Source organism: Chiloscyllium punctatum, chromosome 9, assembly GCF_047496795.1.
Source record: "Chiloscyllium punctatum isolate Juve2018m chromosome 9, sChiPun1.3, whole genome shotgun sequence".
Lineage (NCBI taxonomy): Eukaryota > Metazoa > Chordata > Chondrichthyes > Orectolobiformes > Hemiscylliidae > Chiloscyllium > Chiloscyllium punctatum.
The window spans coordinates 30626434-30648498 of NC_092747.1; the positions used below are offsets into that span (position 1 = coordinate 30626434).

Below are 22065 nucleotides of genomic sequence, written 5' to 3' on the forward strand. Positions count from 1 at the left end.
TTTGGGCATTTTCTATAATAGTTGGCCATTCTACAACCATTCCACAAGGTAAAAACTGAAAATCTCTTCCTTTTTTTTTAGTTTTCTCATGCTATTTTCCCAAACTTGCCTCATTACCCTAGGCATCATGTCCCCATGGCCTCCCAGGTGTCATATTCTTCCACTCATCAGAGGTGGAAATACAGGCCAGTGCCAAAACCTCCTGGTATTCTGGTGCTGGTGCCATCTTCAAAGATTAATTGGTTTCCCACTTTGCTGACGGGGTCTGGGAGGTACTTCTTAGTTCGCATTGCGTGAAGTATCTGTATGTGGATTTGCTGCTCATGAAGCATGCCCAGGGATGCATGCAATTGATGAAGGTGTGGAGCAGTAAATGGACAGCTGGAGTCACCAATCACCTGCTCTAAGTTTCATGTCAGCAACTGTCACCCTCTGGTTCTATCTGGTGAGTTCGAGAATGGAAAACTGCATATCCATTAGATGAGATGACATAATAATGAGGCTGTTAATTGGCTTCTCACTGCTCATTAGCGAGAACCTCATCTCACTGTTCAAAACGTGGTTGGAAAATTGGACTTTTTGTTTCCAACAGTGAGACGTTATGCCCTGCAACTCTCACAGGGTTCTCCCAACTTTCTTGACAATGCCCACATCACTTAGGGTCTTGGAAGATTCCTCCCCTTATGTTCAAAACAAATAACATTGAAAGTATTTGTTTTTACTGAACATTTCTTTGCTTACATTTAACATTGTGCACTTTAAATTTATTTGTAATCCTCACCAACAGGAATCTGTATTGAGAACTAGTGGGCCAGTTGCCCAACATCATTAATCTGTCAGGGATTAGAATTGATTTGCAAAATTGTGCGGCAATGATATCTTTGTTTTTCTAGATGATAATCCAGATTTGGGACTTTAAAGTGACCTACAGAAAGCAAACCATCTTTAGAGAACAAAATGTAATTAATAATACTTGCTCCAATGTAATTGTGTATTTCTACTATTATTGTATAAGTGAAACATATAAACTTACTGCATCGCGAATAAAATAATATGCTGAGTAGCTAATCTTCAGCCAGGAAAGTTCCCAGTCCTGCAAGCAATATCCATGGAAAAATGACATGGAGGTTTGGATTTTCATTCTGAGGCACCTGGTTTTACGGGAGACATGAAAGCCAACCCAGATAGATTTTGGCAGCAGTGACAGGGACTGCAGGGTGAAGAGGTGGATTGTGTGAAAAATGGCCTTGGCACTCTGGCACTTTGTGTATCTGTGAACTCACCCCTTATACCCATCAACACCCCTAACAATTTCCAAGCCGCACCCATCCAAACCCATGCCAACGTATACCAGTATACCCACAGGTATTGACCCTCATACTCCTCAATCTATTCCCCTCTAGACAGCCCCCATGGTACATTTAAACTGAGTGCCTCACTTGGGTAGTGTGCGAGAAATCAAGCCCGACTATTTCTGAGGTCATTACAGAAGTTAAAAACTTTTTACAAAAGTGTGCGGAGCTCCTAATTTACCTCCCATTTACACCCAGGGTGAAAGTAAATCAGGACCAAGTTTTTGTACTTATAGTCATAGAGATGTACAGCACGGAAACAGACCCTATGGTTCAACTTGTCCTCACTGATTAGATATCCTAAATTAATCGAGTCCCATTTGCCAGCATTTGGCCCATATCCTTCTAAATCCTTCCTATTCAAAATGCCTTTTAAATGCTGTGATTGTACCAGTCTCCACCATTTCCTCTGGCAGTTCATTCCATACACACACCACCCTCTGAGCGAAAAGATTGGCCCTTAGGTCCCTTTTAAATCTTTCGCGTTTCACCTTAAACAAGAATAAATAGATGCCAACTGAAGATAACGAATTATGGACCATCGGCAAATAACCCGTCCACAAGGTTAGCTGAGATGGTAGTTCTGCTGATCAGAATGCATCTTCTTCATCTTCCTCCTCTTTTGCTTGTTACTTTCGTTTGTTAGAGGAGGCATAAGGTGACAGGTTTACACTTATAAATGTCTCTGACACATTAACTAAAAGTCACCATTTCCAGCTACTTGTGAAATAAACTGTCTTCAATCCTGAGATGATTTGATTTGAGCAAAAACGGTTCCTTCCTTTCAAAGGTCCAAGGACTTCTAAACATTCACACCGCCAATTTGTTCAGCTACCTGCGAATCAGTTTCTGGCAGGCAGGAGGCCTTTTGTGATTCATATCACAGACCAACCAACTACTTGCTGCCAGCTCAATCTTAATTTGTACACACGCCCCAAGCTCCTGTTCATCTATGATTAGGCTCTTCTCACTGTTTATGGTTTTGGAAGTCACTGCTGCATATGGACCTTGGAGGTTCCGCAAAAAAGAATGAGTGGTAACGTTGGCCATGACACAACTGAGCAATTTTCTACATTGCTGAGTCACAGCACAGTCAAAACAATGAGCAGGAGTCCTGTACTGTCCTGTTCTTGCAATGGTGAAATTAAGAAAATTGAGGCTGTTGCTGTTTAGGTCTCCATATTAAATACAATCTGGAATCCAAGATCAATTTCATCCTCAAAACTTCCAAGGCAGCCTGTAGTCTTGGCAGGACTATACCTGCCGTGCAACATTAACACTCGTCACTCTAATCAATAAATCATTCCCTATACTTTACAGAAATAACGTATCTCAAGTTAACAAAAGGAAGGTCAGGAGACTACATGAGATTACAAACTTTTTGTCTGGATTAATTCTTTTTTTGGGTTATTCAGTCTTTCATAACATCAAGGTAAAAAGCCAGCTCAATTAAGAATTAGAAATCTTTTGATCCTTCACTTAAAATGCTGCAGGTGGTACGTTCTATATAATTATTAGGAGGCACACTGTTGTCTAAATCATTTAGGAGTATCTGATATCAGAGCAATTACAGGAACTCAACATGTTATAATTACCTTTGCATTCGTCTGCTTGACAAGCGTTATCATGCAGTTTTTACAAGTAATAGCTGCTAAACAAGAGATTACATTATAATAAAAATCTGCCATATTTTAATCCTACCTGTTCCTTCAGTTTCTGGGCTATGGACTTCTGTTGCCCAAAATCACACAAGTTAGCCAATAATTCACACAAAGTTCAATCAAGGACATTGATGAAGCCTTTGCTAAAAGACCTTGTTTTCACACTGCGGAAGGCTGAACAGTCTGATGTCTGTTAGCCATTGCAAACATGACTGCTCCCGGAGTTTAAATATGAACACTGCTATCGACTCATTACCAAATTACACCTCCACATTGTAGAATGGATGGCATTAAAGACAATGTTCTCCCATTTAAACTTAAAACAGGAAAGCATTAAAATAACAACTTTAGGAGATAGAATGCACCTTGCAGAATACTAAGATACCGAGTGTCGCAGGATATTTCTTTAACCTGAACAATACTCTTCCAATTGACTCTTACTATGTACTACCATAACTACGAGACCAGAAGAAATAGGAAAAGGAGTAGGCCATTCAGCTTCTCGAGCCTTCTTTGCCATTTAATAGGATTTAATATTCCTCACATCCACTTTTCTGCCCTTTCCTCATCAATCAAGAATCCATCTACCTCAGCCCTAAATATATACAAGGATTGTATCCCCGCAGCTCTCTGTGGCAAGGAATTCCAAAGACTGACCATCCCCTGGAAGAAGAAATTGCTCCTCATCTTAGTCTTAAGTTGGCGCTCCTTAATTCTGAGACTATGTTCTCTGGTCTTAGACTCCTCTACAAGGGGAAACATCTACTCAGCATTTACCTTTTCAAGCCCCTTAAGAATCCCATAATGTTTCAATGAGATCTCCTCTCACTCTTCTAAATTCCAATGAATAGAGTTGCAACCTGTTTAACATTTGCTCATAAGACAATCTCTGCATACTGGGCATCCTCCTAGTGAACATTCTCTGGTCTGTCTCCAGTTAAATAATATCTTGCCTGAAGTAAACAGACTAAAACTGCTCATAGTACTCTAGATGTGGTCTCATCAGGAACTTCGACAGTTGCAATAAGACTTCCTTATTCTTACACTTCAAACCTCTTGAAATAAGGGCCAACATTCCAATAGCCTTCCTGATTACCTGCTGCACCTGTGTGCTAGCTTCTGTGTTTTGTGTACAAATATCCCAAGTCCCTTTTTTTTGCAGTTTTCTGCAGTTGTTCTCCACGTTAGCTGAGCTTCCAAGCAGTCAATTCCTTTCTGGGTGTAGTCAATGAGTAGCAAAGGAATACAAAGCTCACGTATGCCTGCTGTTTCCACATGATAATGTAGACAAGATGATCACAGTGGGATTGTAATAGTGTCCATTCTGATGTCCTATCCATTGAAAAGTTTAAGATTGGCATTCTCGCCTGAGCACAAACTGCCTACTTCCTTCCTTGGTTCAGTCACACTGCTGAGAAGAGAGGAACTTGGCGTAAGAAAATTACTTTTTAAGAAAGTATGTAACGATCTTGGGTGGCAAGAAAACAATTGGATTTTTCACAGATCGCGTCCTTTCGGGCCCCAGCTATTAAAAGAAAAGTAGCCCCTTACTAAACATTACAAATGCAACAAATCTGAAACAGAAACAGAAAATGCTGAGAAGTCACAGCAGAATAGATAATGTCTGTCGTAAGAACAGTTCTGCATTTTTTCAGAATTCTTTTTATCTCTGCATTTACAAATGAATTGAACTTCAAAAATAGATTGTTGGCTTAATTTTTTGTACTAATGACCTAAATAGCCACATACAATAAGTTTGTATATTTTTAGGCAGAAAAGTAGAATAGTACTGTCCATCAAAAAGACCTTCCCTTCTGCTACATTAAAAGCTCATGCTTAACATTAATGCTGGTGCTACTGCTGCAAAGTCAAAATTACAAAATAAATGGGCCTGGTTAATATTGTGATCAATGGAAGGATTGATGCACTTTTAGAAAGAGTGCTTGTAGCATTACTCCAAGTTGAATTCAATTAATTTCTTCCTTGAAGCTCCAAAAGATCTGTAACATCTTGTGTTGCTCAGTACATGTATCAATAGACAAGTTGTCTGTTATTCAAATATCAGTGGCAAGACATTTATCAAGTCTCGTGGAGAAAAAGAGGAATAACATATGTGATGATTCAAATGCCAATGTTTAAGAGCAGGAAATCCACCTGTGTATTGGCCTTCATTAGATCGCTTATCTCAGTATAATGTATTCAGTGAAATGCCATACCAAATATCATTAGACTGTTCTTTGTGCTCTCGACAGCTCTCTATCTCAGTACTTCCTCGGAAAGTTGCCAAGTATTTTGAAGCAAGTCCCAAATTTGTGCCTCAGGAAATGTTCTATTCATAGAATACTAACTTCTGTGTCTAAGGAAATACTTTTAATTCACACTTTTACCTGCAACTTAGGATTTCTTGCAGACATTTCATCTGTAAGCCTGACAGTGTTGTGCTGGCATATGGGTTTTACTAGCTTGCTCCACTGTGGTGTAGTGACTGAGATAACCTTTTGCATTTAGCCTGAAACCACAGAGAACAGACATACGTACAATTTAGTGGCCTCCAGGCACAAAAGAAAGCATATCAAAAATAACATCTACATAGAAAATTGGAGATTGTACATATGGCAACTAAATATTTCCCTTCCCTTCAACTCCCAATATGCCCATAATTTGCAGATGAAGAAGATCAGCAGAAGGATACCACCAGGAAAATTTAAATACTTGTTCCCACAAAAAAATACAATGATGTATTTTTAAAACCTTTTAACTTCATAATTCAATTATTGGAAAAAAAATTCACAGAGACCAAATTCCTCCCCAACTCAGAGACATTTTGTTCACTCAATTCATTGGGCACTTTCTTCTCTGACTTCATTTCCTATTCAACAGAGGTACCATCAGCACCCAAATGTTCCCAGGTGCAGAAGCATCTTTCATTCCTATTGTCCCACTATTAGCAAAGAGATTATTCCTGTAATGTTTTCCCAGGCTATGTCAATTGGAATAGTATTGTTCAGGTTAACATAATATCCTTGGTATTCTCCAACATGCATTCCAGCTCCTGAGATTGTTATTATAACACATTCCTGTTTTAAGTTTACATAGTAGAACATTATCTTTAATATCTGTCTTTCTTCTCTAAATCTCCTCAGACTTCACAGAAGTACACCTTTTTCCATCCTTCCAAATGACAGGGGTGACTATTTCTTTGAAAAGCTCTTTTATCCTTTGCATTTCCTTCAACCCACAGAATCCTTTCCTTTATCTTCCAATTCTATAACTTTGTTTTCTCCCCAATATCAGTGAGTTTCTTGACACATTCTCCTCTATAATCCCAATTTATAAAGGCAAGCTTCAACTTCAAAAGTTTGGAGCTGGTCAACTGCTCAACCCTGCCTCACCAGTTTACAAAGACACTCTGCTCTCCACTTCACATACTTATTTCCCTTCCAACATCTTGTATGCTCTCTTCAGGTTTCCTTGACTGTTTTTATTCCAACTATTTTTATTTCCACAGCCCCAAGTTTAACTCCCTCCAAACAGCCTATAGGGTTTACGTGTACTAAATGGACAGTAGCTCTCCACTCCCTTCTCAAGGACAATGGACAATTGAGGCTGGCTTCGCCAATGAAACCACATCTGCTGAATGAATAAAAATGAGGACATACGTTAGAGCCCGGGTGTCCTTGGAGAAGGAGCACGCGGTATCCACCAACACCCTGGAGTTGTTCAGGGAGAGGTGGGCACCGCAGGGAGTGGAGTGCATTATTTCCCCCTCTAACTCTATTTTGATTTAATCCCTACCATCCCCTTCACTGTTTTGATCACACAGCATTGCCCTTTGATGTGAAGGGCACTGCTTGTCACTGGCCACTCGGGTGTTTTCCTATCTTCCTGGTGGTGGAAATTGAATAAAGATTCGCACACCTTGTGTCTTTTACTGTGTCTCATACCTGGACACACACACCATGGGTGCTGGAGAAAAAATAAGCACTACCGCAGTTAGGCGGTAGTGTGGGGGTAAAAAAAAGAAAATAAAAAGAAAAAAAAAGAAAAAAAGAAAAAAAAAATGAGGACATACGTTAGAGCCTGGGTGTCCTTGGAGAAGGAGCACGCGGTGTCCACCAACACCGTGGAGTTGTTCAGGGAGAGGTAGGCACCGCAGGGAGTGGAGTGCATTATTTCCCCCTCCAACTCTATTTTGATTTAGTCCTGACCTTCCCCTTCACTGTATGATCACACATCATTGCCCTTTTGAGAAGGGCACTACTTGTCACTGGCCACTCGGGTGTTTTCCTATCTTCCTGGTGGCGGAAATTGAATAAAGATTCGTGCACTTTGTGTCTCTCAGTGTGTTTCACACCTGCACACACACACCACGGGTGCTGGGGAAAAATAAGCACTACTGGTGTGGTTAGGAGGTAGTGTGGTGGTTTAAAAAAGAAAAAAAAAACAAAAAAGAAAAAAAAATTAAAAAAATAAACAGGAGAGAAAAATAAATAAATAAATATGAGGACATACGTTAGAGCCCGGGTGTCCTTAGAGAAGGAGCACGCGGTGTCCACCAACACACTGGAGTTGTTCAGGGAGAGGTGGGCGCCGCAGGGAGTGGAGTTCATTATTTCCCCCTCCAACTCTATTTTGATTTAGTCCCTACCCTCCCCTTCACTGTTTTGATCACACAGCATTGCCCTTTGATGTGAAGGGCAGTGCTTGTCACTGGCCACTCGGGTGTTTTCCTATCTTCCTGGTGGTGGAAATTGAATAAAGATTCGCACACCTTGTGTCTTTTACTGTGTCTCATACCTGCACACACACTATGGGTGCTGGGGAAAAAATAAGCACTACCGCGGTTATGCGGTAGTGTGGGGATTAATTTAAGAAAGAAAAAATATATAAACCAGAGCTACACAGCCTTAAAAAAAATAAAAAAAAAATAAAAATGAGGACACCATTGGATAGAGGCCACCAACCCTTGGCAGCGTAAAGTTCAGAAGATTTTAGCTTCTCTGCCTCAACTATTTGCCCCTGGTTAATGCCATTCCAAAATGAGAAGTGGCAGTTGGACAGAAGCAAAATGTGAAGCTACTGATGATCACTGAAGGAACAGTCCTTGTCTCACAGGTTAAGTTTCCCTTACTAAATCCTTACTGTATTAAATGTAGTATACTTAGGTTTTCAAAAGTCTTTTGATAAAATCCAATACAGGAGGCTGGTTAGAAAAATTAAAACACATAGAGTAGGAGGTAATGTAGTGGCATAGATTAATGTTTGGTTAACTGACAAAAAAAACTGAGAAAGGAATAGGTGAGCCAATTTTACATTGGTAGGTTATGACTAGTGGGGCAGCACAAGGTTCAATATTTGAGCACCAATTGTTGCCAATATACGTCAATGATTTAGAGTTGAAGACCCAGATATAAGGAAAAAATAGTAGAGGACTAGGGCTTTTCTGGTTCAGTGGTAGTGTCCTTACAGCTGAGCTGGGAGGCCAGTTTCAAGATCCATCTACTCTAGAGGTGGGTAAGAACATCTCCAAACAGGTTGATTTAAAAATATCCAGAGTTGAAGAGCCAATGCAATATTTCCAATTTGTGGATGATACAAAGCTATGTGAGAATGTGTATTGAAAAGAACATGTTATGCAGATTTTGGAGGATTTGGATTGACGTAGTGAATGGGCAAGAACATGGCAGATGGAAGACAATGTAGCAAAGTATGAGGCTATTCTGGTAGAAGATGTGCAGTGTATTTCTTGAATGGCAAGATGTTGGAAACTGTAGATGTACAAATGGACCTAAGTGTCCTAAGTTGATAAATGACTGGAAACTAATGTGTAAGTGCAACAAGCTTTTATTTCAAGAGGATTTGAAAGTAGTGGAAGTAGTGAAGTGTAGCTTCAACTGGATGAAACTTGGTCAGACTGTACCTGGAGTATTATTGCAGTTTCGGTTTCCTCATCTCAGGAAATTTTCATTGAGACAGCGCAAATAACATTCATCAGATATGTTCCTGGGACAGCAGGAGGAGTTGGAAGTCCTATGAGAACAGCTTGAGCAAATTAGAACATTGAACATTACAGCGCAATACAGGCCCTTCGGCCCTCGATGTTGCGCCGATCTGTGGAACCAATCTGAAGCCCATCTATCCTACACGATTCCATTTTCATCCATGTGTTCATCCAATGACCATTTAAATATCCTTAAAGTTGGCCCGTGTTCTCTAGGATTTTAGAGTATGAGGTGATCTTATTGAAACTTACAAAATATTGAAAGGGATAGACAAGGTATATGCCCACAAGATATTTCCCATGGCTGAGGAGTCCAGAACCAGGGGACACAATTTAAAAAGAAGGGCGGGTTGCGGGGGTGGTTATCACTAAGGTCCAAGATTTTAAAAAATGTTTTTTGCTCAGAGGATGGTGAAGCTTTGGAATTCTTTATCACAGAAGGCTGTGGCAGCTCAGTCTTTGAATATGTTTAAGGTAAAGAGTGATAGATATATTGCTACTGATGGTGTACAGGGTTATGGGGATGGAACTTGTATAGAATGGGGGGAGGCTGATTTGATGGGCTTAATGGCCTACTCCTCTTCCTATGTCCCTTAGCCAGCAGTAAGGGTTAACCTCGTAGCATCATTTGGAGGAGGCTTTTAATTAGTAACTTAAAGACCTCACTTAAGAGTGATGGGCTGCTGCTTGACACTTCCCCCGCCACTTGTAAAATACCAGCAGAGAGTGTTATACCACAGGCATGACCTTGCTAACATGGCACCTAATTTTACACAATCCCTGCTTGTCAGCTCGCTGCTGGGGATCTGGGATGTTAAGTTCCACCTTCGATGTGTGTCTTTGCTGCCAACCTAGAACATCAAGTTTAAACAAAATACTTGAGAATATGTAATGTATGGGAGGAATTAAAATTTGTTCTGATATTTCAAACTACCCTTGTAGGTGATTAGATTTAGGTTTCATCTTTGTCTCATCTGTCCAGATATCCAAATAAATATATACCACGCCCATAAATGAACATACCCTTTAGTGTTATTTCAATGCCCTTACTTAATCTTCTTTCTCAGCAGGTGGAACAGAACAACACTGAGCAGGATTTTGTTAGATTTCCACTGCCACACAAATTTAAGAGAACAAGCAAATACTAGGGCTTAGCAAAAACCTAGATTGTTTTGGTTATCTGTACTCAATAAATTTAGCTAACCCCTTGTGTAACTATCAATGGCCATGCTAAATTCTGGCATAAATAATATTCTTACACAATAGTTCCTTCCTTTTTCTTGCCAGACACTGTGCAGCAGCAGTCATCTGGCATCGTTACCCCCCTTTGAAGGCTGCAGGATTACTTCACTAATTGAACTAACTGAAAACTGCTTTGACCATAACTGAGTACATTTAAATGACTATTTCCTAAAATCAAAGAGTTCACAATCAAACACTCTTTCAGCAAGTATCAAATCTATTCTGAAGGGTCACAGGATTCAACACACTGCTTTCTTTCCACAGATCCTGTCAGACTTGCTGACTTTCTCTAACAATTTATTTTTGTTCCACATTTACTCCATCCCTCCCCTCCTCACCTGTCTTTTTAAATACTGCCCTCAGATATAGCTTATAGCAGACACTGTTCTTCAGTCCAACAAAATACTATATTGTAGCTATATCTCCTCACCTGTCCTTTTAAATACTGCCCTCAGATATAGCTTATAGCAGACACTGTTCTTCAGTCCAACAAAATACTATATTGTAGCTATATCTCCTCACCTGTCCTTTTAAATACTGCCCTCAGATATAGCTTATAGCAGACACTGTTCTTCAGTCCAACAAAATACCAAATTGATCATAGAACATCCTCTTGTTAGTGGGTGTAGCTAGTAATTCTGAAACTATTACAAGCCCAAGAATTCCTATTTGTAGCCCCACCCACCAAAGAAATGTTCACAGTGAAGTTAGTGTCAAGTAGGAACTGCAGACAGGACCAGAAGTCAGCAGGTCATCAAGGCACGACAACAGTTTTCTGGGATGATCCCTTAGGAAAGCAAACAAACCTCAGCATTACAAGTACTTCAAGGAACCAAGAGTGCACAACATTATACACATTGCATACAATCAACTACAAATTCAAATGAGGATGATGTTTTCTTACAAAAATAATTTCAAGTAAATTCTTGCCCACATCAAGCTGAAAGCTATCAGTGCCAGAAAATCAACTTTTTCAGTGCTCTGAGACTGCTGATGAGTTAGTTAGTAGCAGCCTTCCTGTTTTGACAAGTGTTGAAGCGACCATCAAGCCTGTGAACCTCTGAGATGTAACAATTGAGATTTATGGTCAGCAACAGTGAGACAAATTGCTAACTCGTTTGTACATATGGAGCTGTGTTTATGTTTGAGTAAAATATGTCAAAGTGGGTGACATTTATTTGTCAACCACAATTAATGAATCTCCCACCAAAGGAGTTAACAGGTCTCGTGAACAAGTCACTCTTTTACACATATGTGGCAGAAAAAAACAGACTTTGTAACTGACAGTTAACTATTCAAAAGGCAATTGTCTTGGCAAGTGCAATGGTTTAAAAGACAAAAGATTAGGGCAAAAAATGTTTCGGTTGGTATGTTAGCTTGTAATGGTTATGAGAAATTCTGGAAAAACAGAATTATAAAAATAAAAGATTGAAACTGAGAATGAAGTGCGAATGTAAGGACAAAGGAAAATGGGATCAGCAAAAGTAAAACACTTAAATATATTTGTTTTTATCATGTGATTTCCAATATCAGCTAAATCTAGAGTTTAATTTCTCACTGCCCCACAGTTCCAATGTCACCCAAATATCTTTGCTGTCTTTGTCCTTCTTTTTATCTTTAAAAATCTTTCCGAAACTTACTTTTACAACAAAGTTTCGGTCACATCAATTTAACATCTACCATCATAGCTCGGCATTGAATTTCAAAGCTAACATCCTATCCCATGGCTGCAAAGGTTGCTTTGCATTTGGTGAACTTAAATTAAATTCAAACTTAAATTCAAAACTATCACTATTTCTCAGCTAAGCCAATAAATGAAAGTTTACAACTTTTTTTTAATTAGGAGAGGGATAAACTGTCCCAATTCACACGCATGACTGATATTGATCATAGAACATCCTCTCGTTAATGAATCACTTATCTTTCATTTCTTTAGCTTTCGCTAAAGCTTTAGCTTTCTTTAGCTTAGTCTTTCGCTGAATGTCTGCCATCCCTAAATGCCCTTCAATTGAGTGACTTTCTATGCCTTCTTAGAGGACTCTTACGAATTAACCACAGTGGTGTTGTCCTGGAGTCACATGGCAGATTTCTTTCCCTCATGATGAAAGCAGACAGATTTTGAACAACAATGGGTGATAGTTTGGGCATTTGTATTATTACAGCAGTGACATTACCATTATGTCAGCATTTTCCCAATTGCGATTTTCCCATTTCCCAGGACAGAATGGCACAGGTTATAAAAGCAGGGAAGTGATGCTACACCTCTACAAATCATTGGTCAGACCATATTTGGATTATTGTGTTCAGTTCTGAGCACCTTATTAAAGGAAGGATGTCAAAGCCCCAGAGAGAGTGCAAAGGAGAATGATAGCAGAAATAAGGGATTTTAGATGTAAGGAAAGTTTAGAGAAATTGGGCTAGTTCTCCTTGGAACAGAGAAGATTAAGAGGTGACCTTATTGAGGAATTCACAATATGAAACCTTTTGACAGAGTAAAGAGGGATATTCTGTTTTTACTAGTTAGTATGTCAGTAACCAGAGGTAACATTTCAGGACTGTCAGCAAAACAGCTAAAAATAAGATGAGGAGAAACTTCTTTACTCAGAGTTTTTAGGATTTGGAATGCTCTGTCTGGAAGAGTGGTGGGAGACAGATTTCACGAGAAACTGTGAAATCAAAAGAGAACAGGATAGGTATTTGAAAGTGATGAATTTTAGAGTGCTACAGCAGTCGGGCTGGAGAATGGAACTAGCTGGGTAGCTCTTAGGAGCTGGTACAGACACAGGGTTTAATTATCTTTATCTGTATTGTAAAATTCCACGATTCAAACCTCTGCCCTTTTGAGGTAAGAAATCCTGCTAGATCTTTCAGCACTCAGGCAGATGATTGTAAAATAATGCCACAAGTTACAGAAGTGTGCCACATTTTACAGCCAATCAGAACTTGGCAGGACCAGAACTTGGCACCATCAAGTTGCAACAGATTTGTAAATTTAATAAAAATAATACCTAACATATATAAAAGACTGGATAAAAATACGAAGGGGAGAAACTTAATTTGTATAATGCTACTTCATGCAGTGTTGTGGGAAATGGAGAAATATGCCTAAAAGACAGGTCAGAGGACTGACTGGTGCAGAAGGTACTATGAGACTGAGAATAATCAAAATCTTAAGACTGGGCAAGAACATGGAAGAATTTACAAGTAAAACTGAGAATTTTATGCCCAATGTTTTGGGCGGAAGAGAATCAGTGTAGTCAGGGAAAGCCTTTAACACTTTTTGAATTTGTTTCAATTATTTCATTCTTAAAGCATTACAGCTTAATTTTCCAAAAAGTATAAAATAATCTCAATGGATACAGGACTTTTATTCACTTATCAGAAGCTTTTCTCCTAGCTATTTCAGCATTGACACAAAACAGGTTATTATCTCCATAAAAATAACAGAAACATCAATTTCAGGTGAAGGTTAATGCCATGCATCAATGAGATAACTTCGCGATAGTTGCAAATTTAATAAGTGGCTAAATGATGAATTTCTAATGCTGACTTCAATTTGTTTTCCTTCAAGATTGTCAAAAGGCTTTTCTGAAGGCTTCATTAAAAGCACAAAAGCATCAGCTGAATTTCTGAAACTACCGGAAATCATTATAAGCAAAGCAAAATTCCTAATACAACAAAGTTAATTTTAGTGATCTTCAATGATATGAAATGATAATTTCTTGAGTGATAAGATTAGGAGTTTAAAAAGACAATTTCCTTTTATATACTGCCTTCCAAATATCCCAAAAATACTTTACAGCCAATAAAGAACTAATGAAGTGTTGCAAAGTAAAGTCATCGAACGATACTGTGGTTACTGACCTCTCACCAGGAAGTTATTTGGAACAAATTAGCCTGATTTGCTGATCTTCAGAAATCACCTACCTGCAACATAACAGTTCTAAAAACATCCCATTTGAAAAACAGAAATGGAAAACATCAGATTTTCTTCAGCCATTTTTGGAAATTTCTTATACTTAATTATAGATATTCAAGGAAAGCTGACAAAATAATTTCATCATTATTCCCTATTCTGAATTATTCATCTTCCTGGCACATTCTGAAGTGTGTGCAAAACATTGCATATTGATCTATTACAATAAGGCAATAAGGTCTTTGATTTAATAAAAACTGTGCTAAAACCTATAGCTTTTAACAAAACACATGAATGGATTTTATGAACATTTGGAAATTATTCTTATATTTCAAATCATTTCAAAATAACAAAATGCTGGAGCTTTTAAATAAAGCACAACATTAAAGAACAGTTGCTTCTCTAAAGATGTAGTTACAATTTGATTCAAGATAATATAGTATTGTCTGCCAAGCCATTGTTAAAAGGTGTTAAAATGAATTGACAATATGATTATGATAAACAATATCATACTTCATGATATCTGAAAGTCTAATTAAATTGAAAATATCCATAATTCCTCTGGTTTTCCATTGGCATCCAAAGGATAAATAAGTGAAACTTATTTTTCTCACTGATGATAGCATCAGAAAATTTGAATAAACTGAAGTAGGGATACATTAAATCACAATCTAATTTATCAGTTATTTCCAGGCAGTGATTCTAAGACAGAAATTGAAAAGAAACATAAAATAATAGTCACCTTCCCTCCTGTTCCTGCAGTATTCTACAGTGATTGTAACAAGGTCAGCCAGGTGGACCTTATGGAATGTGAGTTCCCTGATTGGGGCTGTTAGTCTGGTCAAATCAGGAAGCCCTGGCTGACAGATAGGAACAGGTGTATCAGACATGTGGCCCACTTTGACAGCTATCTTTGAGGGATCTGGACCAGTGTCAAGGACTCTCCATGTGTAAATAAAAGGTGACTTGATGATGGGATACTAGCCCCTGTGGAGTTATTTCACATTTGGCTCTAGATTTCCCTCTTTGGGAAGTATTGTGAAGCAGCAGCATAGAGTATGCTCATGAATTACAACCTAAAATCCTGAAAACTGCAGCATAACGTCTGATAAAATATTTACTATTTCCAGTTAAGAATTTTACAAGCTTGAGTCACTTGAAATAATTAAATCGTAACTATATACTTTAACAAAACTGAGAGTAGAATCAATGATGATTTCAAATAGGTATCTGCATTTGTGACTAAAAAATTTCACTTCAAATTATTGCCTGTCTATGTTGTGTTTACTGAAGCAAGGTGAACAAATCAAAAGACAAAAGTGCCATAGCTTTAATACAGCATATTTACAATTACTTTTCAGTAATTCACAATTTAAAACTTACGGATTTCACTGCTGCATTTTAACTGTATACCAGATGATGTCTTTTGATCCAAACACTGAAATGATTCACATAACTGATGAATTATTTGTTTCGACTATTGTGATTACTATTGGATTTTTAGGTAGGAATACCAAATATCTACTTCATTACTTAAAGATTGACTTAGAGGAAGCACAATGCAATCACTGAGAAAAAAAAAATGGTTCTACATGAAAGAAAATTAACTGAGATCAGTAATTTGTGTTATGAAGTCTCCGTCCTAATTCCTCTCAGTTTCTTATGTAAAATTAGTTCAATTCTGTAAAATTTCACACTAATTCAGATGTCAAAGAACTTGGGAGAGAAACTAATGTTGCTCTTCTTTCTGGCACAAAAGAGATGGTGCAATGCCATCATTTACATGGAGGTAGAGAACCATGAACAATAAGTAGACCTGAACAATATTCAACTGCTCTTCTGACAAGCCAATCTGGAGGTAGATCCTGGGTTGACATGAAGCAAAGTTGGACAGACGTTGGCCAGATGTCCTTCATAGAATGACAGCAACCATCTAAACTCCTATTTCTGCCTTGATCTTCGCTTCCAAAGTTGGCATTGGCTTATATTTGATAACCAATTTGCCAAGGAGATTGGCCATGGAAATTTCCAACCCTAAATTCAACTCCCAACAGTGGTGATTTAACATTCCAAAAAAATTACACAACTGTAATTACTTTCTTCCCTATAATGGTGATTTTTTTGGATTAAAATGACAAAATCTTTGAACACTGCTGACCAAATAAGGCTTTGAGATAAAATTTAAAATGAACACAACATAGGATTTGCCAACATGTGCATGCATGCGTTATTTGCAGAATAATTTCTTTTGTGGATCATCAACAATTGAGATGTCAATAAAGTATTAGCATTCTATCAAACCTCAAGGCATATTTTCACTAGAACATATCTCCTTCAACAAAAAGGACTTCTAACTTGACATGTGGGAACAACACAGTATAATATACAACACTAGTGAATGTCTTCCAAAACCACCACCTGAAGAATTTAAATTATGAAAGTCTTAATTGGAGAGACCACGTTTCTTACTCTGATGTTGTCCTCCTACTATATCTCCAGGAATCGGTTTTGTATGCAGCACATACAAATTTTAATGCTATTCATGTTTTTTATCCACATGAAATACAAATATGAAGAATCAAATAATAAAGATAACACTACTTAAAAATGCATGAGCTAAGTCTTTGGATAAATGCTTTGACATTTTGGCCTGAAAATATTGGAAATATAAGCATTCAACATTGGGAGAAATGACTTTGACTTTCACTAGAAAACACTTAGGAGAGTGAAAGTAGGAAGGAACATCTGGTTGCTGAAAAATACTACAGAAAGGACAATACTATTAAACAGCTGATCTTATACAGAACAAACTGAGCACCACTCACCACTGTCTTCAACAGAAAAGTGGAATACGTCACTTGTCGCATTGTCCCCTTCTTTCAATACATAGCAGATCTTCATGTCATCAATTTCCCCTGGAACACCAATAATAGTTTAGATTGTGAGGAAAGTACATTAAGACCCTTGTCTCACATTACATTCTTTATGAAGTTTCCTTCAGTGAACAATTAAGTCTCATTTTAGAGTAGTCAGCATTGAATAGTGGGACATCTAAAAAATTAGCATGTTGAAAGGCACAATGTTAGTGCAACTAATGAATCCAAATCTAATTTTGAATAATTGTGCATTGTGTCATAGCAGAGGGTCCTGAGTAGAAACCAGGAACCTATCAAAAGTAAGAAAGAATGCAAAGAAAAGGAATTTAAATTGGGCTAAATGTATGGGTACCTTAGCAACTGCTTGAAAGCACAGCAGGAAATATTTGAAGTTAAAACAGAAATAAGTCTTTTGAACTCAACATCATGCATTACACATATTTTCCTCCAGCAACAAATTAGAAGAAGACTTATTGTTTACTAATGGCAGCGAGAGTTGGAAGCCTATTATCTAGTACAATGGTTAATTATTGCAAAATAGAATGAAATGTTATTAAATGCTGAGCTCAATGAAATTTTTGACCTGTCAAGCAGTAGCGATTGAGGCCATTTTAAATCACATCTGCAATTTAATATTCTAAGCACACACTACATTCATGTAATTTTGCGGAATCCAAACTCAGAGAGACCGGGGAAGCTTACTAGGTTTAATGCTCTATATATTCAAACAGAGAGCAGCAGCAATCTAACAAAGCGTAAAGAACATTTACCAACAAATAAAATGCTGGAGTCACGCAGTGGGTCACGGCTTCTGTTCAGAAAACAGAGATACTAATATTATGGTTGCAGATCTTTGTCAAGTGCAGCTTAGAGAGCTGTTACCTTCTGGTCTTTTCACTTCATCGATGTCTCTGTTTAAAGTATTGTATTGGGGGATTCAAGCAGCATGTACTGCAATGACTTATGCCATGTTAGAGGGCCACACATTTCCACAAATATGGAAAAGCCAAGATTTGGGATTATGCTCAGTTGTTTTGTGTGTGCTGTGCATGAGCGAAGATTGAAAGGAAGTTAGACAGCAATCATTAAATTTTCCTGCATTGGTGGTTCATTGGTGATAAACTGTAGATTCCCAATGCTCATTTTAAAGGAATATTTGTACTTCTGAGACATTGATATATCTGAGGACAAGAAAGAATCCATTTCTATGCCAAGCCTTAGCATAACGGTGTGACTGAACTACAAGCTGAATCTTAGGGTTTTTTTGACTATGTGCAAGTTGCCTTGAGTTTTCTGAAAGGCTTTTCACTGCAAGGCCCTGTTGTTCTCTCATTGAATCTTACCAAGCTCGCCACATTAACAATCAACAATGTCTATGCATCTCTCACATCTGATTCCTAGCTCATCTTACAATGTGCTATGCTGGGCCAACTCACAACTGCCCAGATATCCGCTAAAGCACCAGCATCTCCTGTGCCCATGCCATGTTTATAAGTCCAGACAAGCACTGACTGCCGGAGCTGCCGTGGTTGGTTCCTTTGATTTGATTCATTTTACTGTTGTCACATGTACCTAAGTATAGTGAAAAGTTTTGTTTTGCAAGCTGTCCAGGCAGATCATAGCAAACAGCACATAGAGATCATACGGTGCTTAGACAGAACAAGACATACAAGGTTCCAACTGCACAGGAGGTACATAAAAGCAAGGTCAACACTAGATTTGAAATTAGAGAGGTTCGTTCAGCAGTGTAATAATAGCAAGGAAGAAGCTGTTCTTGAACTTGCTGGTGCATGTGTTCAAACTTCTGTACGTTCTGACGGAAGAGGTTGGAAGAGAGTATTATGAGGGTGGGAGGGGTTTTTAATGATGTTGGCAGTCTTTCTACAGCAACAAGAAATGCAGATGGAGTCCATGAATGGGAGGTTGGTTCCATGATAGTCTGAGCTGTGCACACAACTTTCCGTAATTTCTGATGGCCCTGGGCTAAGCAGTTCCCGGACCAAGCTGTTATCTACCCAGACAGAATTTGTTTATTGTGCATTTGTAAACATTAGTGAGGGTCCTTATGGAAATACTGAATTTCCTAAGCTTCCTGAAGAAGGACAGGCATCTTGACAATCACATCCACGAAGGAGATCCAGGATAGATTGTTGGTTATCGTCACTCCTCAGAGCTTGGTACTCTCAACCCTCTGCACCTCAACTTTGCTGATAGGGGCGTGCCTTCCTCCTTTCTTTCTGGAGCCAATGATCATTTCTTTTGTTTTGCTGATGTTGAGAGATTATCATTGCACCATGACACCAAGCATTCTATCTCCTCTGTCTGGTGTGAATCATCATCATTTGCTATCCAGCCTACAAAGGTGGTGTGGTCAGCAAACTTGTAGATGGAGTTTGTACAAAATTTGACGACACAGTCTTGAATGTACAGGGAGTACTGTAGGAGGCAGAGTATGTATCCTTGCAGGGCGCCAGTATTGAGGACTATCATGGAGGAGGTGCTGTGGTCTATCTTCATTGATTGCTGTCTGTGGGTCAGAAAGCTGAGAAGCCAGTTGCAGAGGGAGGAGCCACAACCTAGGTCTCGGAATTTTGAGATTAGTCTGGTAAGGATTATGATGCTGAAGGTGAAGTTGTAGTCAACGAGTTGGACCCTGACATAGGTATCCTTGTTATTCAGATGTTCCAGAGATGAGAGTAGTGCTAGGGAAATGGCATCCGCGACAGACCTGTTTTGCTGGTAGGCAAATGGCAGGGAATCAAGGCAGGCTGGGAAGTTAGAAGGGTGATGAGGGCCATGACTAGCCTCTCAAAGCACTCATGACTATGGGGGTCAGAGCCACTGGGCAGTAGTTGTTGAAACATGTTGCACATATGTTTTCTTAGGTACTAGAACGATGGTGGTCTTCTTGGATAGGTGGGGTGTTCAGATTCCCTCTGACTTGGCAAACGGGGAAATTGTCACTCAGCTTTACTGGCAGGGACGTGGAGGTCCTCTCCCCCCAGGACCGGGAGTGGAATCCACAACAGCAGGCCATGACAGCATGGTCCAAGGTTGTCACCTGCATTAGTGCAGATGCAGACGCCTTGTGGATGCCAACACCATAGGAAGAAGGTGAATATCCTTTTCCACTCTGTCAGTGTAGACGTATTCACCTTCTCTTATCACAATCCCTTGATCTCTACTACAGTTGCTATCTGGTACCAAGGCTCATGCTCTACCACTTTCATTAATGCTTGCAACATCTTCCCTCACTAGCAAACCTCATACTGCCATCTGTGCTGCTTATTCACTCACTCGGGAATCCTCTCCAGCTGCAAGAACAATAATAGCTGTGTTGTCTACTTTCGTGTCCCTTACTACCTGCCCTACTTTCATTTCAAAAGAAAACAGCCCCTAGTATGGCAGAATGAGTCATAACAGATGATGGGCAGCCCAACATTCAGCTCCTCACCCTATATGGAAAAGATCCTGACTCCAACCATCCCGTGCAGCTGAGTGACAGTGTCCAGGCACCTGGACTGCTATTGAAGGCTGTTCTTGATGTACTGTGCCCAGATTCCTGTGTAAAGGTTATCCCAATCGACTTGACTGAGGTCTGCTGACAACAACATCGTCCTCCCTTTGTGCCTGTGCTACATAGTAAGGCAAAACATAAATAGTATGAGCCAGGAAGCTCACAAAGACAGGCAACGCAAGGCAGGGATACTGTGAATTTCTAGGTCTACTCAGAGTATGTATGTGCTACAACAGTGAGCAAGGGATCTAGAGTTAGTGCCTGGTCCAGTCTGTCAGGTGGGTGCATGTCCCTGAATTTTGTGTCCTTACAGCAGCATTACAATCAATTTTCAAAGAACCACATGGTGCAGCATTAAGTGCAGAAGCATCCTGTAACTGGATCGGGGATAGACTTTAAAGATTTCATAGAGGCTGGCACTTGACCGATGCAATGTCCGTGGGGGTGGGGTATGTATGGACTCAGCCCATACAGCTGACAATAAGTGGTGTTTCCCATCCAGAACTTAGGTGGCTGAGGTGGTGAGAAGGGGCAACATTTCTTTCCAGGGCCAACTTGCCCAATTATTTGTCATTCCCACAATCCCTTCCACACCACCTCCAGACAGGGACAATGGAGGGGCAAATTACACTTTTTTGACTATTTTAAATTGATGATCTTTCATTTCTGTCTCCCCCAATTCGAGAAAAACGTCTTTCCCAGTATATGTTATTGGTATAGTTCCTTAGTGTATGTTGAATCAAGTCCTTAATTTAGAAACCTCGACTAAATTTGCTCCAGATTAACTAGTTCCAGTATCTCCTTATAACTAATGTCATTACCTCTGCATCACCTTGTTCAATCTGTGCTGTTCACACACTATGGTTTTTGAGTTATTGTTAATAGACCACTCAATATAGACACTATTGTTTAAACTCAGAAGATGCCTTGTACAACTAGAGAATAACATTGTTCGATATCTGATTCCTCTCATGACACAAGATAGATTTCCTTAATCTTAATTACTTGCTGTACCTGCATACCTTTTTGTGACTAGAACATCTAGCTCCCTCTGCACCTCAAAATGCCTCAGTGATTCTCAGATTTCATAATACTGTTTTTTTCAGCAGCCTAAGATGAACTATTGTGTGAAACGTGAGTAATTTGTGTGGATGCATGCTGGTAGAAATTAACTTGAGAGTGTCTATGGTTAGGTCACGGAAGGTCTCTTTAGCCAAGACAGGGATGAAATGTTATCACTCAATCAGCAGGGCTAGATTTGGATGTAGGTCTTAAAAGTAGACAAATAATATTTTATTTACTGATTGCCCCAATATAAAATTATAAATGGCAGTTGCTGCATGTGGTGTTAAATATAGATTACATTCAATGCTGTTTTTGCTGAACCCACAATGTGCAACATATTTGAGAAGTCAGTATACAAGATCATCTCTATTAAGAACCCAGTTAACACTGCTCTTCCAGTATGGCCATAAAATTCCGCTAGAAAACAGAATCTGT

General features: G+C 39.0%; 1 protein-coding gene across 1 annotated transcript in view; it reads right to left on the reverse strand.

The window, feature by feature from the left end:
• Positions 1 to 22065, reverse strand: part of LOC140481260 (FRAS1-related extracellular matrix protein 2-like) — a 234766-nt gene that overhangs the window by 206910 nt on the left and 5791 nt on the right. Inside the window, exon 2 of the mRNA XM_072577166.1 lies at positions 16998 to 17087. Coding sequence (XP_072433267.1) covers positions 16998 to 17087 — 90 coding nt within the window. The remainder of the gene's footprint in view (positions 1 to 16997; positions 17088 to 22065) is intronic.